This window comes from Natrix helvetica (assembly GCF_964273705.1).
Source record: "Natrix helvetica genome assembly, chromosome: 14".
Lineage (NCBI taxonomy): Eukaryota > Metazoa > Chordata > Lepidosauria > Squamata > Natricidae > Natrix > Natrix helvetica.
The window spans coordinates 697,436-713,351 of NC_138564.1; the positions used below are offsets into that span (position 1 = coordinate 697,436).

The window sequence follows — 15,916 nt, forward strand, 5'->3', positions numbered from 1 at the left end:
AGCTAACTCTCTTTGCCTTGAAGGTCTCAGAAGATCAAAGCAGCCAGGGCTGTGACATTTTGGAGCCAAGAATGACTACTGATGTCTTTCACAAGGCAAGTGCGGAGGATGGTCAGGAAACCCTGCCCCCAAAGGCAGCCTTGCCTGGTGGGGAGGGGGCATCTTATGGCACTGAGGATGTGGCCCAAGAAGAGGGCCAGAACCAGCCTCTCTCTGCCATGGAGCCAGGCGAAGGCAAGCCAGAAAAAAAAAACAAAGAGGTGTCTCCGTCGGGTCCTGCCGAGCCCATGGAGTGCGACCACTTTGCTGCTGAGCCTGAAACAATGGAGGCCTCCTCTCTGTATCCTGAGCCAGCCCAGGTGCCCTCTGGCAAGGTCTGCAAGGACAAAGCCCCCGAGAGCCGGACCACGGCAGAACTGTCTCTGGAGGACTTAAGCATCAGCTCCAAGCACCAGCAGCTGGAGGCAGGAAAGGCCCCAGGCCAGGCCGGCCCCACAGAGGAGACCAGCCAGAAGCCCAACCGGAAGAGGAAGCTGGCCGGGGACACGGAGTCTGGGAAGACCCTCCTTCTGGATGCCTACCGCGTGTGGCAGCAAGGGCAGAAGGTCATGACCTACGATTTAGGCAAAATTGAGAAGATCATGTCTGAGACCTACATGCTCATTAAGCAAGTGAGTCAAAGGCTAATACGGTGCTGGTTTGCAATGGCACCCACAGCTGGGCTCATTTCCCTCTTGGCATTCAGGGATGGGTGAGAAGAGGGAAACCTCGCCCATTGACCAAGAGAAGCAGCAAAGGCCCACTCTGCAAATTCTTACTAATTTCACCCCAGGGTACTTCGCAAAAGCTTACGTTTAAAAATCAATGACCCAAATTGTCCTTAAATAAAATGAGCACGCACTGTCCCTACTGAAACAAAAACCATTTCAAAAAGGAAGCAACATAGCCAGCAATGAAAAGGACCGTCTGTTCCCAGAGGGATTGTCTCAGAGGCAAGCCCATCCTTTCTGTCAATAGAAGCCCCCTGCCCCCCAGCTAGCCTGCCGAGCCCTTCTTAGGACAGAGGTTCATCAAGGGGTGGGGGAGGTGAGACTTGTTCTGGGGTAATTTCGAGCAGGGCCTTCCCAAACTGGGCTGGCTGAATGTCTCTTAGGAAGCCACCTCTGACCACTTTGGCTCCCTAATGTGATTTCTGCCCGCAGGTTGATGAAGCGGCAGCTCTAGAACAGGCCGTCAAATTTTGCCAAGTGCACATTGGTGCTTCTGCCCAAAAACAGGTAAGTGCCTGGCTGGCCTCTGTGGGAGAGCCAGTGTGAGAGGTGCTCTATGGCTGCCGCTGGGAGCCCAGTGAAGGAGGGGAGAGCCGTGCCTGGTCCCGCCAGCCCTTCGAGGGGCTCTGCTGCGCTTCAGATCGTCCCTTCCCTCTACGCCACAGTTGGCTTGCTCTGCTGCGATGTGGCCAGAGGCAGGGCAGCGCATGAGCCTCTTCCCCTCTCGGACGGAGCCCTGAACGCTCTCCAGGGGGGTCCAGCAAAAGATGCAGAGCATCCAGTCTACAAATAGCTCCATGCACTGAACAGCTGCTTATTTGCATGGTCCATGACTCCGTGTTTGGGGTGTTTTGGTGGAGAACAAAGTAAGTTTGTTGGATTTTTGGACTGGCTGTGCGGCTGCCTCTGCTTCAGCCTGGGGGACAGAAATGCAGAGATTCTGATTGGGTCTTGTCTCGTCCCTGGCCTCAGTCTAAGGCCAGGTTACATTTGTGTTTCTCTGCCCTTTATTTCTTTATGTAGGTTTCTTATTTCTAAAGCACCCTCTTGAAAGAAGCCGCTTTTCCTCCCCACTCCCCCAAGGCTTTCCTGAGAAAAACAATGGAATATTTATTTTACTTTATTTTTATATAAACAATCAATTTTCCATTAACCAGTGTGTCACTTGGGTATACATATTTTGTGCCAACATTCAAATATACAATCTTATTCATAATTTAATCTCATTTTAGCTTAATTTCCAATACCTTAAGCATCTAATATTATAACAATCCCATTGTAATCTATTAGTTATATTGACTATTAATACATTTTCTATACTTTAGATAACTTATTTTAGTATTAATTCCTATGTCTATTCTCTAACCATCGGTTAAAAGATTCCCAAATTGTATAATAATCGGTTTGTCTCTTTGATACCAGGGTCAATCTGTTCATTTCTGCACATTCTTTTTTTTTTTAGCAGATTTTTTTAAAATTTCCCTTCTACAACACCTTACAGTCATTATATCAACATTATTATGTCATCATACCTGTACGTCTATATAATATTTCACTTCTATATTTACACACCTTTATACGCAGTTCTATATATATTTATATATATTGTTTTTCAGCTTAATTAATTTTATTCTTGTTTTGCAGCCATTTGTAGCAATTGTTCCAAATTTCATAATATTCAGATTCTTCTTTATCTTTTAATTTCAGTGTTAATTTGTCCATCTCTGCACAATCCAAAGTTTTTTGTATCACTAATTCGTCCAAGGGGGTATTATTTGTTTCCAGTATTGGGCAAATGCTATTCTAGCTGCGGTTAGCAGATGTGTTAATATGTACTTAATTTTTTTGTATATTTCCCTTTGATTATTCCCAGCAGAAAGATTTCGGGTTTGTATTTTATCTGTTCTCCTGTAATTTCTTGCACCCATTTCCAAATTTTTGTCCAATATTTTTGTGTTTCTGGGCAGGTCCACCATATATGATAAAAAGTCCCTTGTACTTTTTTACAGATTCATGTTTGGTTACATTTTAGCCAATCTTGTTGGTGGTAAATGCCAACAATAAAACATTTTGTACATATTTTCTTTAAGTGCTGCTGATCGTGTTAGTTTATAATTTGTGTTCCAAATTCTTTCCCAATCCACTAGATCTATGTTGTAACCAAAGTTTTTGGCCTATCATGCAACCTTTAACTTTTTCTTCTTCAAATGTTACTTCTAATAAATATTTGTAGATTTTTGTTACGAATTTGTTTTCTGGGCCAATTGAAATTTTACCAGAGCCTTTCCTGGAGCCTGGGAAGGGTGAAAAACGTAAGCCTATTGGGCCTACCAGAAGTTTGTTTCTGAACTTCCGATGAGCCCCTTGGGCTGTTTTTCACCCTCCCCAGGAAAGCCTCCTAAAGCCTGGGGAGGACACAAAAATGGCCCAACAGGCCTACCAAAAGTTTCTTTCCGTTGGGCACGTTTTTTGCCATCCACAGGCTTCAGAAGGCTTTCCTGAAACCTGGGGAGGGTGAAAACGGCCTCCCCACTCCCTCCGGAGGGCTGAAAATCAGCTGGCCATCCCACACGTGTGGGCAATGCCTCACGTGCCCTCAGATATGCCACAGGTTTGCCATTACAGTTCTATCATACCCAAAGTTTTTAGCCCAAGCTATCATTGTTTCTTTCACTTGTTCTTCTAATTTAATACTCAGTAGGTAAGCTATACAGGTTTTTTATCATCCTCTCTTCTGTTCCTGTTAATATCTAATTCTGTCAATTCCATATAAAAACCATATAATTTGGCATCTTTGTCATACCTAGATTGTGTTTGCAATTGTGTATACCAATCCATATTGATCCCTTGTTTTTCTAGATCTTCTTTAGTCTTAAGCTCCCCTTTTTCAGTCAGTATATCTTTATATCTCACAATGTTTTCCCTATTCATAATATTTGGATGTGTTAACGCTTCCATCGTTGAAAGCCAGACTGGTATCTTTAAATAGTGTTGTTCTCTAACTTTCTCCCAAATAAACAGTAAAGTATTTCTTATATAATGTGTTTGAAAGTACCCGTGTATCTTATTTTTCCCTTACCATAAAAAGGCATGCCAACTCAATTGCAAGTCATGTCCTTCCAATGTCAATAATCTTGTATTTCTCAATACAATCCATTCTTTCATCCACATTAACACCGCTCCCTGGTAATATAGTTCCCAATTTGATAGTCCAAAGCCGCCTCTCATTCTTGCATCCTGTAATAGTTTTCACTTAATTCTTGCTTTTTTCCCCTTGCCAGATATATTTTATAATTAGTTTATTCAGGTCTTCAAAGTATTTTTCCCCAGCCTTATTGGAATTGTTTGAAATAAATATAATAGCCTTGGTAGTATATTCATTTTGACTGTAGCTACTCTCCTATTAACGAAGGTTGCAAGTTTTTCCATTTTTCGAAATCTACCTTAATTTGTTGTATCAACTTATGATAATTAGCTTCCTTTATCGTTGCACATCTTGCTGTTAATTGAATCCCTAGATATTTTACTTTCTTTGTAATCTGAATGTCTAGCCCATTCATTAATTCTCTTTTTTTCTTTTCCAGAATATTTTTATTGGTGCTCCGAAAGTGTCAGGGAGAGAGGTGGCTATGCGGTTAGCAGCTCTGGGAAGTGTCCTGGCCATGCTTCATGGAAGGTGGCCCTTTCGGACTGCTTCTGTGGCTCAGGATGCCTTGGTCCTGACATGTCTCCTCCCCAAGAAAGCTGCTCTCTTTTTTGGTTGCATTTCTTTCTAGAGAGATTTCGGTTCATAGCCACATCTCCCAAAATACATTGTTTAGGAAAAGGCAAGCTCTGTGCCTGGATTTTGAAAGGTTCCCTAGCCTGACCCATAGAGGCCTTTAGGATCAAGAGTGCAGCTGGGAGGGGGGGGCAGTTAAGAAATGCATTCAGTAGAATTTGCCAATGGGGTGGAGTTGGGCCCTGCATGCAGTTACGAATTCCCACCCACCCATTGTCCTACCTTTCCTTTTTCTCTCTTTTCTAGTCAGTTGGAGATGCTCCAGCCACCCCAAAGCACCCCAGAGATAGTAGGGACCACTTCTTTGCTGCTGCCCCTAAGTCTTTGACGCCCCCCATGGGGACTGCTGTGGACGCCACCTCCTCAGTTGCAGAAGCTCTGCCCAGACTGGCAGACCAGCAGAGCAAGCCCAAAGCAGCCTCACCCTCCTCCTCCTCCTCCTCTTCCTCTTCTTCCTCCACCGGTGGTCTCCTTGTGCCACCACAGGAACCGGCAGGGGTGGAGAACATCAAGGAGATGCCTCCTACGTCCAGTCTCAAGCCTGGTGAGTTTTTCTCTTGTAAAGACGTGCTTCCTGACTGCTTGGTCTGCGGTCTCCTTGCTCAATCTCTTCCTGTGGTTGGTGGCAGCTGCTTTCGGCAGCCATGGGACTTCCTTTTCAGAATTGACTTGCTTGAAGTAGTCAAAGCATCCCTTTGCACTGGGTATACTAAAACCCATCTTAATTCCAAGCACAGCAATAAATCTATGTAGGAGGAAAGCTTAAGAGCATAAATAGCTCTTCTGGGCTTTTTTAAAAGCTGGCCTGGAAGGGCTGATGGGCCCCAGGGGTGGAGAGCCTCTCTCCCTGGCAAGTGGGGGACAAGAAACTGATTCAGAAACACAGTAGTAGCTGGAGGAGAATGCATCTTTCTTTCTCCCTCCTTCCCTCCCCCCCCCTCTCTCTCACACAACACACATACACACACACACACACACACTTCATGCAGGCTCTCTTGGAAGATCCACATTCCTTTTCCCTGCCCCCCCCCCCTTTCAGGCCTGCAATCGAAGCCTCTTTGAAAGGAGTGCTGCTTCCAAAGCACTGACCCTTCAGTTCCTGCTGCTTTCTGGTGCCCTGTGCCTATCCTGAGTCTGGCCTTCCTTGCAAGTTCTAAATACCTCACTGTGGCCATCGAAGAGCAGAAGACAAACAGCTCCTCATCCTCCTCACAGCAAGAGAGAGTTGCAAGATCCTGGTCTGGCTGGGTATCTCTCGTTTAGTATGTCACTAATAGGTTGGAGCTCTGGTCACAACACAAAGGGGGCATAGAGAATTCAGTGAAATTCCTGGTTCCTTGTCTACTTAAATAAATTCTGCCCGGAATTTGCCCACTGCCTGCCCACCCACTCTAACTGTCCACAGCTTGGGCGTCCTCCATCATGAGGTCCAGTGCCAAGATCAGATCACCTATCATCAACACAGTGTTGTTGATCGAGGGATTGTATCCTCCTGCCCCGGGCTCATCTTCCTGAGACATATTTTACACCCCCTGAAATGCCAAGTGTCTTTGGTTTAACAGCCCCAGAGAAGCACATCGGCCACGTTATAGTAGCTGACCACTGGAGGACTGGGGTCCGTTGGGCGTTTGGTAAAGAGATTTCTGGCATGTAGCGATGGATCCTCCAGGTTGCAGGAACACATGGACCACATAACCTACGGGAGAAAAACCACAAAGAGCTGCTATGTAGCAAGTAAACATGAGGCCCTGGATTCTCTCCAGCTCTAAGCACTGTGGGCCTCACCTGACTAAATTCAGCCTGGCGTCCTGTGTGCATGAATCTGTCCACTTGGTGCCCTTTTCAAAGTTTCCTGGAAGTCCTTTAAGATCCCTCTGAAATTAGGATGATCCCTTAATAACAGCCTCTGCAAATTGCACATAAGGACTGCATTTCAAATAATTTCAGCATGAGAACTGAGCCCAAGTTTTGTTCCAAAGCTTGAACCTGAGTTTTCGTGCCTAATTTTAGCTTTATTTGATGCAGTCCAGTTAGCTGCCATTTTGGATTTTTACATTTCCGTTTTTCACAAAAGGCCAAGCGCTGCTTAGTGCTCTCCAGCTGAAATCCTCAGTCTTTCAGTGAAGCATAAAACGATGTTGAATGCAGAGAAGAGCAACTAAAATTATTAAAGGCCTGGAAACTAAAAGATATGAAGGACGGTTGCAGGATTTGGGTTTGGCCAGTGTAGAGAAAAGGAATACGAGGGATGACATAGCACTCTTCCAGTATTTGAGGGGCTGCCACAAAGAAGAGAGGGTCAATTTATTTTCTAAAGCACCAGAAGGCAAGAAACAATGGATGGAAACTAATCTAGGAGAGAACCAACCTAGAACTAAGGAGAAACATCCTAACAGAGAGAAAAATTAACCAGTGGAATGGTTAATCATTGACGTTTTTAGGGATTAGACAGTTACTTGTTTGAAATGGTATAGGGTCTCCTGCTAGAAGACCAGTAAGGTACCTTCCAGCTGTACTCTGAATTGAAAATTAAATAAAAAGATGGATTGTGCGACCTGGTTCTTGGATGAGAAGGTCTTGAACCTGAAGCCAGGAGACGGTAAGCCTGAGGCATGGAGACGTTTCTCATCTGCCAGATTCCTTTTAGGAGGAATTGAGGAATTAGAGGGAAGAGGCCAGTGGGAGGCACCAGCAGATGGATGCCATTCTCTGCTATCAGCCATGGCAAGAGCGGTTGGCAGTAGGAGGAGAATGGGCTGCTGGGGCTGAGTTCTGTTGCCTGCCTGATGTTTCCCCAATAAAGCAGAAAAGTATTGGGAGGTATGATGTCTCTTTTCTGTTGTGCATCTGTGATTCTGCCTCTGAGGCCGATGATCACGTGCAAGGCTGATTTCTGGAGTTCTTGTGAAGAGAACTGCGTAGAGCAGGACATTGGGTTCCTCCATTTCCAGGAAGATAATGGGGCTGTATCTTCTGTGGATCCAAGTAAAAAAAGGGTTGCAGCAGAACTTCCTAGAATGGCGCTGGGATTTCCCTTCCCACCCGTTGGCACCTCGTTCTGCTCTACCACCTTCATGGGCATGACTGGTTTCCAATTCTCTCCGGATGCTTTACCTGTGGTATGTGAATGCCGACAAGTAGCGTCTCCTCATCTCCCAGGACAGAGAAAAGGTGATAGCCATTCGGGCATGAAATGCTGAAATCCCCCCATACGTGGTGGCCCCACTTCCGTTGACTTGCATAGCAACAGAAACCAGTTCTCTCCAGTAACCCCAGTAGCCTAACCTCTGTGCTAATGGTCACACACGCTTGATCTGCAGAAAGGTCAGCTTCAGGAATGTTCCCTGAGAGCTTCCGATGAGCCTGGAGAAATCCCTCCTCGGGGTTTCCAGGGGAGGGGTAGTTTACACCTGCAAGAGTAACCTTTACCCTGCTGGGTCTCTCTCTGCACAGACAAAGAAGAGGCGAGCAGATCGGAGCCACTCTTGGCGGGATTGCAGCAAGAATCCCCCCGCTGCCAGCAGATGAAAATGGCTACCATCAACCCCTCTTCCGGTCTACCACCCTGGAAGGTGGAGTTGGAGTCAGCAGGACAGATGTGGGGTCCAGGTGAGGAAAGCCTTGACCCTTGCTCAACTCCATTTGGGGTGTGGGAAGGATCTACTGGATATCCCCATTGTTGTTGCCCTCTGCCCTCCCGGCCTCTAAAGGAGGCTGAAAAAGCCCTCCAGAATACTTTGCGGCCAGTCACTCCAAGGTGCCCCCCCCCCCCGTGCCTTCAAAGGCCATGGGGCTCATTTCTGTTTCTACTGGGGGGGGTGTCTTAGCATCCAGTTCCAAGACAGAACTCACAGCGGACGGGCATCCCCTGGGGAGGCAGCAGATCAGCAAAGCCAGCAGCAGCAGCAGCCAAGTGAAGTCCCGCACCTTGCCTAGCGTGCCAAAGCTCTTCATCCCTTCATCCGTCTCCAAATTCCCGCCTGAGATCACCGTCACTCCACCAACACCCACCCTCCTGTCCCCAAAGGGCAGCATCTCGGAAGAGACCAAGCAGAAGCTCAAGGTACATTACGTCATTGGGGGAGGGGGTTCCCCCAATGAAAGAGTGGTGGAGCGGGAAGTGCCAGAGAACGGTCCCCTCCTTCCAAACCATGGGGTGACAGCCCACCATACAGAAGAGCTCCCATTCCTGCTCTGGGGCTGGGGCTAATCCCACCAGGTGGGCTGTGGTTGGCCTGTTTCTGATGGGGGGGGGGAATTGGACTAGTAACTGACCCCCACCATTTCTTCTTCCTGAACAGTCTGCGATTCTTTCAGCCCAGTCAGCAGCCAACGTGAAGAAGGAGAGCCTCTGCCAACCTGCCCTAGAGGTGGTGGAGACCTCCAGCCAAGAGTCTTCTCTGGAGAGCGACTCGGAGGAGGAGGAGGAGGAGGAGGAGGAGGACAATGACTGCATGGACATCTGAAGCATCTGGGCTGCTCCTGGGGGGTGCAGGGTGTGATGGACAGAGAGAGGCCCGCCCTGCCTGCCCACTGCCCAGGGAGCCCCCGTTTGCTTGCCTTGCCTCTGTCTTTGCCACTGCTGCTTCGACCCCAGGCTAGCATTGTCCCCCGACTCTCCTTCTTTCCCCTGGGCCAGCTCTTGCATCCCTTGGCATGCTGCTCCTTCTCCTGCTTCCGCTCCAGACACCCTGGCTGGGGGAAGGAACCTTCAGCCACGGCTGAGCAGGGCCAAGAAGCAGCTATGCTCCCATGAAAGGAGCCCCCGCAGCCGAGCTCTGCCGCTGCGGGCCGTTTGCATGAAGAGGCATCAGTCGGTTGGGGCATCACTGACCGAGGAATGGAATGGTTTTCGGTACCATTTTGATAATGTCTGTTTTTTTACGGAATGACACAAAAAGTGTACATGCTTTGTTTTTTAAGTTCCTGTGGCAAGATTGGTCGCATTTATATGGGAGACAATAAAGAAGACCAAGAATTTTTCTACCGAGTGTTGTAATTTGTAGCATAATTAATGCAAATCCTGCACAGGAACCAGGATGTGTATCACTTAAGCCTACGTAGAGTTTATCAGGCTGGGTTTCAGTCTGTTGGGGCAGCCGTTGTATAAAGGGTGCAATACAGAGCTTTGTATAAATACACATTTTTCTAATAAAGCCAAAGCATAAAGTCTCCCCTGTGCCTCCATTCTATCCACAAGTTGAAATCTTGGAATCTCTCTCTCTCGCTCTCACTCACTCTGCTGTAGAGTCCACCTTTTTCTCATTCCACCTTGATTTGGGGTCATTACCTGCTCTACAGGAGCAATTACACTCTGTTCACAATTATTAGGCAAGTTGTATTTTGGGGGATTAATTTCATTATTGAACAACCTCACTGCTCTTGCTCAATGCAAAATATTAATAAACCTCAAACAGTATTTAAGAAAGTAAAAGTGAGGTTTTGGCTTTCTTGGGAGAATATATGCACAATTATTGGGCAACTATTAGTGTGCAGAATGATTATGCAACTAAATGAAAATTTGCCCATCTCACTTATTTGCATCTGAAAAAGTGAGAATAACAACTCAAAATGTGCAAATATTTCTGACATTTTTGAAAGTGACCAATATAGCCAACCTTCCTTTCAATAACAGTCATAGGACTTCTCAATAAGGGTGGAGATAGCATCCATGCATGGGTTGACACTGTCCGTGCTCTGATTGGACTGAGTCTGAATATATACAGTCACAGGTTCGGACTCCCATTGGGGGGGTGGATACGGCACTTCGCCGACCAGTGGGAGGCCACGACCTCTAATGCCTGGGTTAGAGCCACGGTCAGGTTCGGTCTGACCCTGGAATTTGTCTCCCACCCACCCAGGTCCTTCCTCCAGTGCCCTATTTCTGCTAATCCCCAAAAGCGGTTGTTCATGGCGGAAACTATTCAACGCCTTGATATTGAACCCATCCAGAGGGTACCCGATGACCAGACCCACCAGGGGTTTTATTCCTTGTTATTTGTCATTCCCAAGGCTTCTGGAGGATGGAGGGCCATCCTTGACTTGAAGCGGTTGAATAGGTTTATTGCATAGAAACGTTTAAGATGCACTCCTTGCAGACCATCTTAGAGGGCGTGAGGGAGGATGATTACCTTACTTCCATTGACCTCACGGAAGCGTACGTACACATCCCCATTCTGCAGGAGCATCGCCAGTTTCTACGTTTTTGTTATGGTTCTTGCCATTACCAATACACTTTTGGCCTTTCTTCTGCTCCCCCGTGTCTTTACTAAGGTTTGGCCGCCTTGGTGGCTCACTTATGCACAGTGCCTGTCAGAGTTCAACTATACCTTGATGACATACTGGTACAGTCCACTTCCCCGGACAGGACGGGGCAGACCTCCACATCACGACACAGGTGTTGCGGACCCATGGGTTTTCCATTAACGAGGCTAAGAGCCATTTCATACCTACCACCAGGATTCTCCATCTTGGGGCTTGGATAGATTCCAGAGCTGGACAGGTCTTCCTATCTGAGGAGCCTTAGGCAACTGGTAGCGGAGGTGGTCAGCAGTCGGGAAGTTTCGCTGGCGACACTAAACTCCTCGGGAAGATGGTCTCGACCATTTCCATAGTACCCTGGGCTAGGCTACACACGAGGGATCTCCAATGGTTCTTGCTGCCTTTCCAGAAGAGAGTCAGCACGTCGTTGAGATGGGTACACCTTACCAAGGAGGTCCAGCAATCCCTTAATTGGTGGCACACCCCAGCCATAGACGAAGGATGTCATTTCAGGGTCAGGCACCAAATCACCATCACCACTGATGCCAGTCTATACAGCTGAGGGGCACACATGAATGCACATATGACCCAGGGTCAGTGGACGCAGGAAGAGGCAAGCAGGAACATTAACTGGCTAGAGCTCAGGGCCATTAGATTGGCTCTACTGGAATTTCACCGATATATCGAGGGCCAAGGCCCACGTCAGCAGGCAAGGGGGAAACAGATCGGGGGATCTCATGCTAGGGGCTAATGACCTGGGGATGTGGGCAGAGAATAATCTCCTTTCCCTCGTGGCCGATCCCCCCTTAGCACTAGCCGCTCAACTGCAGAGAATAATCTCCTTTCCCTCGTGGCCTGATCCCCTCTTAGCACTAGCCGCTCAACTGCCAGGCGGCCAGCTGGAGCCATTGTGGCTCCGGGTGTTGTAGAGCTCCCTGGCAGAGGACAACCTTGTCTGCTGGAATCCTCCAGGGCCTCTCCACTGACGTCTGGAGGTCGGCAAACCAAGGACGCCTCGGCCAGTGTGGGGCCAAGAGTATGACCTCCACTCTGTCCTCGATGATCCTGCGGACAACCCTGGGGAGGCACTGGGGGAAAAGCATAGAGGAGACCCCTGGGCCATGGGCAGCGAAGAGCGTCTGTTCCCTCCACTCCTGGTGTGTGGAATCTTGTGAAAAATTTGGGGAGTTGAGCATTGGAGGGGCTGGTGAACAGATCCGGAATTGGGGCATGTCATTATTCTTTCATCTTTAAGGCCTTTACTGGCTAGCTACTTTGATGCATGTGATGGAGCATTGTCCTGCATACAAGTCATGGCCTTGAAAGATGCAGACTTTTTCCTCTACCACTCTTTGAAGAAAGTCTCTTCTAAAAACTGTCAGTAGGTTTGGGAATTGATTTTGAGTCTGTCTTCAACCCAAAAAGGTCCAACTAGCACATCTTTCATAAAACCAGCCCATACCAGCACCCTACCTCCACCTTGCTGGCATCTGAGTCGAATGGAGCTCTGTTAGAGTTTGTAGCAATCCAATGCAAGAGATTCATGAACACCCGAATCACATTGTGCTACATTTTCAAATGTTTGGGCACATTGAACCTTTTGTCCCTGCAACACAAAGATTATCCTGCTTTATGCTCTGTGCAAATTCCCATTTCTCTTTATGAGACACTTCCCATTTACAAATGCGGTCTCAAACCCTTTTTGGTCTAGACTAGAGACACTCGGTAAATTATGCTCCATTTCAGGCACACAGAATGCCCTCTGTTGCTAAATTTTTCCTTCAGACATGGAATCACCACACTGCCTTTTCCAATGACTCTAACCTTCTGACCTATTCGCCCAAACTGGTATAGTATAATCTTTATTGTCATTGTACTTAAATACAACAAAATAGGTTAAAAATTGTTTTAGTAAAAAAAAATGCTAAAAAAAGTAAAAAAAAAGTTCTGACAATCGTAGGCACAACTGATTGTCGCACAGCTGATCGTCAAAACTTTTAAAAATTCTTTTTAGCATTTTTCAGGTTCAGGTGAATAGATAGTAAAAACATGCTTTAAAAAGTTTTGTTTAAAAAAAAGGTCTGATGATTAGCTGTGCGACAATCAACTGCACTGCGCGATTGTCGGGACTTTTTTTTAGCATTTTTTAACTACCTGTTTGGGTAAACCGTCCCAAACCAGGAGCATTTCACCCCTGCTGGCCCCACTGTCTATTAACCATTTGTCTCTGCTATTACAATAGCTAACCTTTGCAACAGCAGCTTCTCTCTCTGGTGTCTTTCTTCCTTGCAAACAGTCTTTCTTTAGATGAGTCTTATTACCACATATGAAACACCTTCATTGTTGCTGTCCTGTTTCTTGCATTTTAGAAACTCTTTGCTGGGCTGTAATCTGGTGTTTTCTTTTATTCTGGTGTCTGCAGATATTCTGTATGTTGATGTTCTCTCTCTGTTCTTTGGACCCCCACCTCAGGAATTTCTTCTCATGGCTTTTTCAAAAATGGCATTTTTTTTTTATTAAAAGAGTTTTGTACAAACAATTTTCCCCCTTTTCACCCCCCCCCGCCATACAATATAAATCTCATACAAATGCTATACCCCCCAACCCCCCCACAAAAATTCACTTTCAAATATTATACCAAATACTTTGCCCCCTCCTCTCCCCCCATCTTAAAATAGATTACTCGTAACCCCTCTCCTCCCAACAAACACAATATAAATTTCTCTTAGATTAATAATAACACATTGATCCCATTTTCTAAGCTAATTTAACATCTATAACTCTTAATATAAATTTCTCCTAGCATAACAATGTTTCATTAATCCCATCTTCTAATTTATTCATACATATATATTGCCCCACCCTCCACCCTAACCCTCCCCCACCTCCCACACAAACCCACCCCCCTGACTTCCGCTGTATACCACTCCAAACATCCCATATACTATTTACTCTGATCATCTATCGGTCTAAACATTCTTACCTAAAGGCTAGATAATAACTCCTAGTCTGGTATTTATTCTGTATATAATCAATCCATTTTGCCCATTCCTGTGTGTAATCCTCCTGTTTCTGAGCTTTTAAGAAAGCTGAAATTTTTGCCATTTCAGCGAACCCCGCCACCTTCTGAATCCATTGATCAATTGTCGGTAAAAAATCTTTTTTCCAATGTTGCGCAATCAACAACCTAGCTGCTGTGACCATATGCAAGGCCAATTTTGTTTCCCCTTTGGTGAAATCCTTAGCTATACCCAATAAAAACATTTGCGGAGTGAATTGTATTCTTTTCTTAAATACATTCTGCATAACCCACCATATTTTTATCCAAAAAGCTTTCACCTTGTTACAAGTCCACCATACATGAAAAAAGGTAGCATCTAGACACCCGCATCTCCAACATTTTGGTTGAACATTTGGGTACATGCATGATAATTTTTAGGATCTAAATACCATCTGTAAAACATTTTATAAAAGTTCTCCCTTAAATTCTGTGACTGTGTAAATTTAACATTCTGAACCCATATTTTTTCCCACGTTTCCAACATAACCACTTCACCAAAGTTCTGAGCCCATTTAATCATACAATCCTTAACCAATTCACTTTCTGAGTCTCTTTCTAACAGTACATTATATATTCTTTTAACTTGTTTTGGACCAGTCTCTTTTATCTGCTTAATCAGTTCCACTTCTTTATCCATAAAACCGACCCTGCGATCTTCTTCCCATCTCTTCTGTAACTGTATGTAATGTAACCAATTTAAAGTAATTCCTTCTTCCAACAGCTGTTCCAAAGTTTTTAACTTCCATTCGCCCCCATCAGCAATAAGCACATCTTTATATAAACAACCCCCGAGTGACTTAATATTCATAATCCCCATGGTGTCTGCAAGATCCAACCAAAGCGGTATTTTATAATCCCAATTGGGCCGGTGCTTCTTCCATATTCTCATCAAGGCACTTCGGAGAACATGGTTGTTAAACACTTTATCTACCCTGTCTTCATAAAAAAGATATGCATGCCATCCCAGAACAAGATCATGGCCTTCTATATTCAGCAATTCCATTTTTGTTTTCCCAAACCAATCTGCTACATGCGTTAATACCGCAGCTTCATAATATAATCGAAGGTTTGGGAGTCTGAGGCCGCCTCTTTCACGTGTATCTTGCATAATCTTCATCTTTACTCTCGGTTTTTTCTCCTTCCAAACAAATTTATTTAATGTTGTTTGCCAATTTAACAAGGTTTTATCTGACTTAAGCACCGGAATCATCTGGAATAGAAAGATAAATCTAGGTAGAATGTTCATTTTAATTGCTGAGATCCTTCCAAGCAAAGACAATTGTAACTTTTTCCACGCTTCAAGATCTTTCTGTATCTTTTGCCACAACACTTCATAGTTATTTGAGAAAAGTTTTGTATTTGATTCTGAAATTTGTATTCCTAAATATTTAACTTTAGAAACTATTTCAAAACCAGCTAAACTTACAAGTCTCTTTCTTTGAGTCTCTGTCATGTTTTTAACCATCATTTTCGTTTTGTTTTGATTTAGTCTAAACCCAGACACCAAGAAAAATGGCATTTGTTTTTCTTCTGAAATCAAACAGTCTTTAAGACCATTCTCAGGTCCTGTACTGGTTTGCACTCAAAAACAGCTGAAACAATGTCCCATGTTTCATCAAGACTATTTAACACCAACAGCACCTTTCTGAGATTCAGGAATATGTATGCCATGCTGTTCCATAAATGCTTTTCCACAGACTCTTTTGTTTGCAAATAGGCTCTGTATAATTGTCTTGATAATTGCACAATATTGCATGCTGATGCATTCACACGCACACCTCAATCTCAGACAAATTTCCTTTGCAGTTTTTAAATTAGCTACATTCAGGAATTGTTTGTTTTCTAAACCGTGGTGGCCGTGTCCCTGAGCACTGAACACCTTGTACTTCTGGGCACTGCAGGTAGGTTGCAGTTGTAGAATATGGCAGCACTGGAGGAGAACGGGTTCCTGGTAGCTTCATGTTTGATTCTTCCCAAATCTTTGGCAGTTTTAAGGTGTGTTTTTCCCCCCCAACATGTTTCTTGTGACCCTGTTGACTATTT

General features: G+C 45.3%; 1 protein-coding gene across 3 annotated transcripts in view; it reads left to right on the forward strand.

Moving 5' to 3' along the window:
• Window positions 1-9,725, forward strand: part of CABIN1 (calcineurin binding protein 1) — a 150,684-nt gene extending 140,959 nt beyond the window's left edge. For all 3 annotated transcript variants that reach the window (XM_081966173.1, XM_081966175.1, XM_081966174.1), the window contains exons 31-36: window positions 24-671; window positions 1,203-1,277; window positions 4,798-5,095; window positions 8,005-8,160; window positions 8,379-8,614; window positions 8,853-9,725. In XM_081966173.1, coding sequence (XP_081822299.1) covers window positions 24-671; window positions 1,203-1,277; window positions 4,798-5,095; window positions 8,005-8,160; window positions 8,379-8,614; window positions 8,853-9,017 — 1,578 coding nt within the window. In that variant the 3' untranslated portion in view covers window positions 9,018-9,725. The remainder of the gene's footprint in view (window positions 1-23; window positions 672-1,202; window positions 1,278-4,797; window positions 5,096-8,004; window positions 8,161-8,378; window positions 8,615-8,852) is intronic.
• Window positions 9,726-15,916: the final 6,191 nt, after the last annotated feature.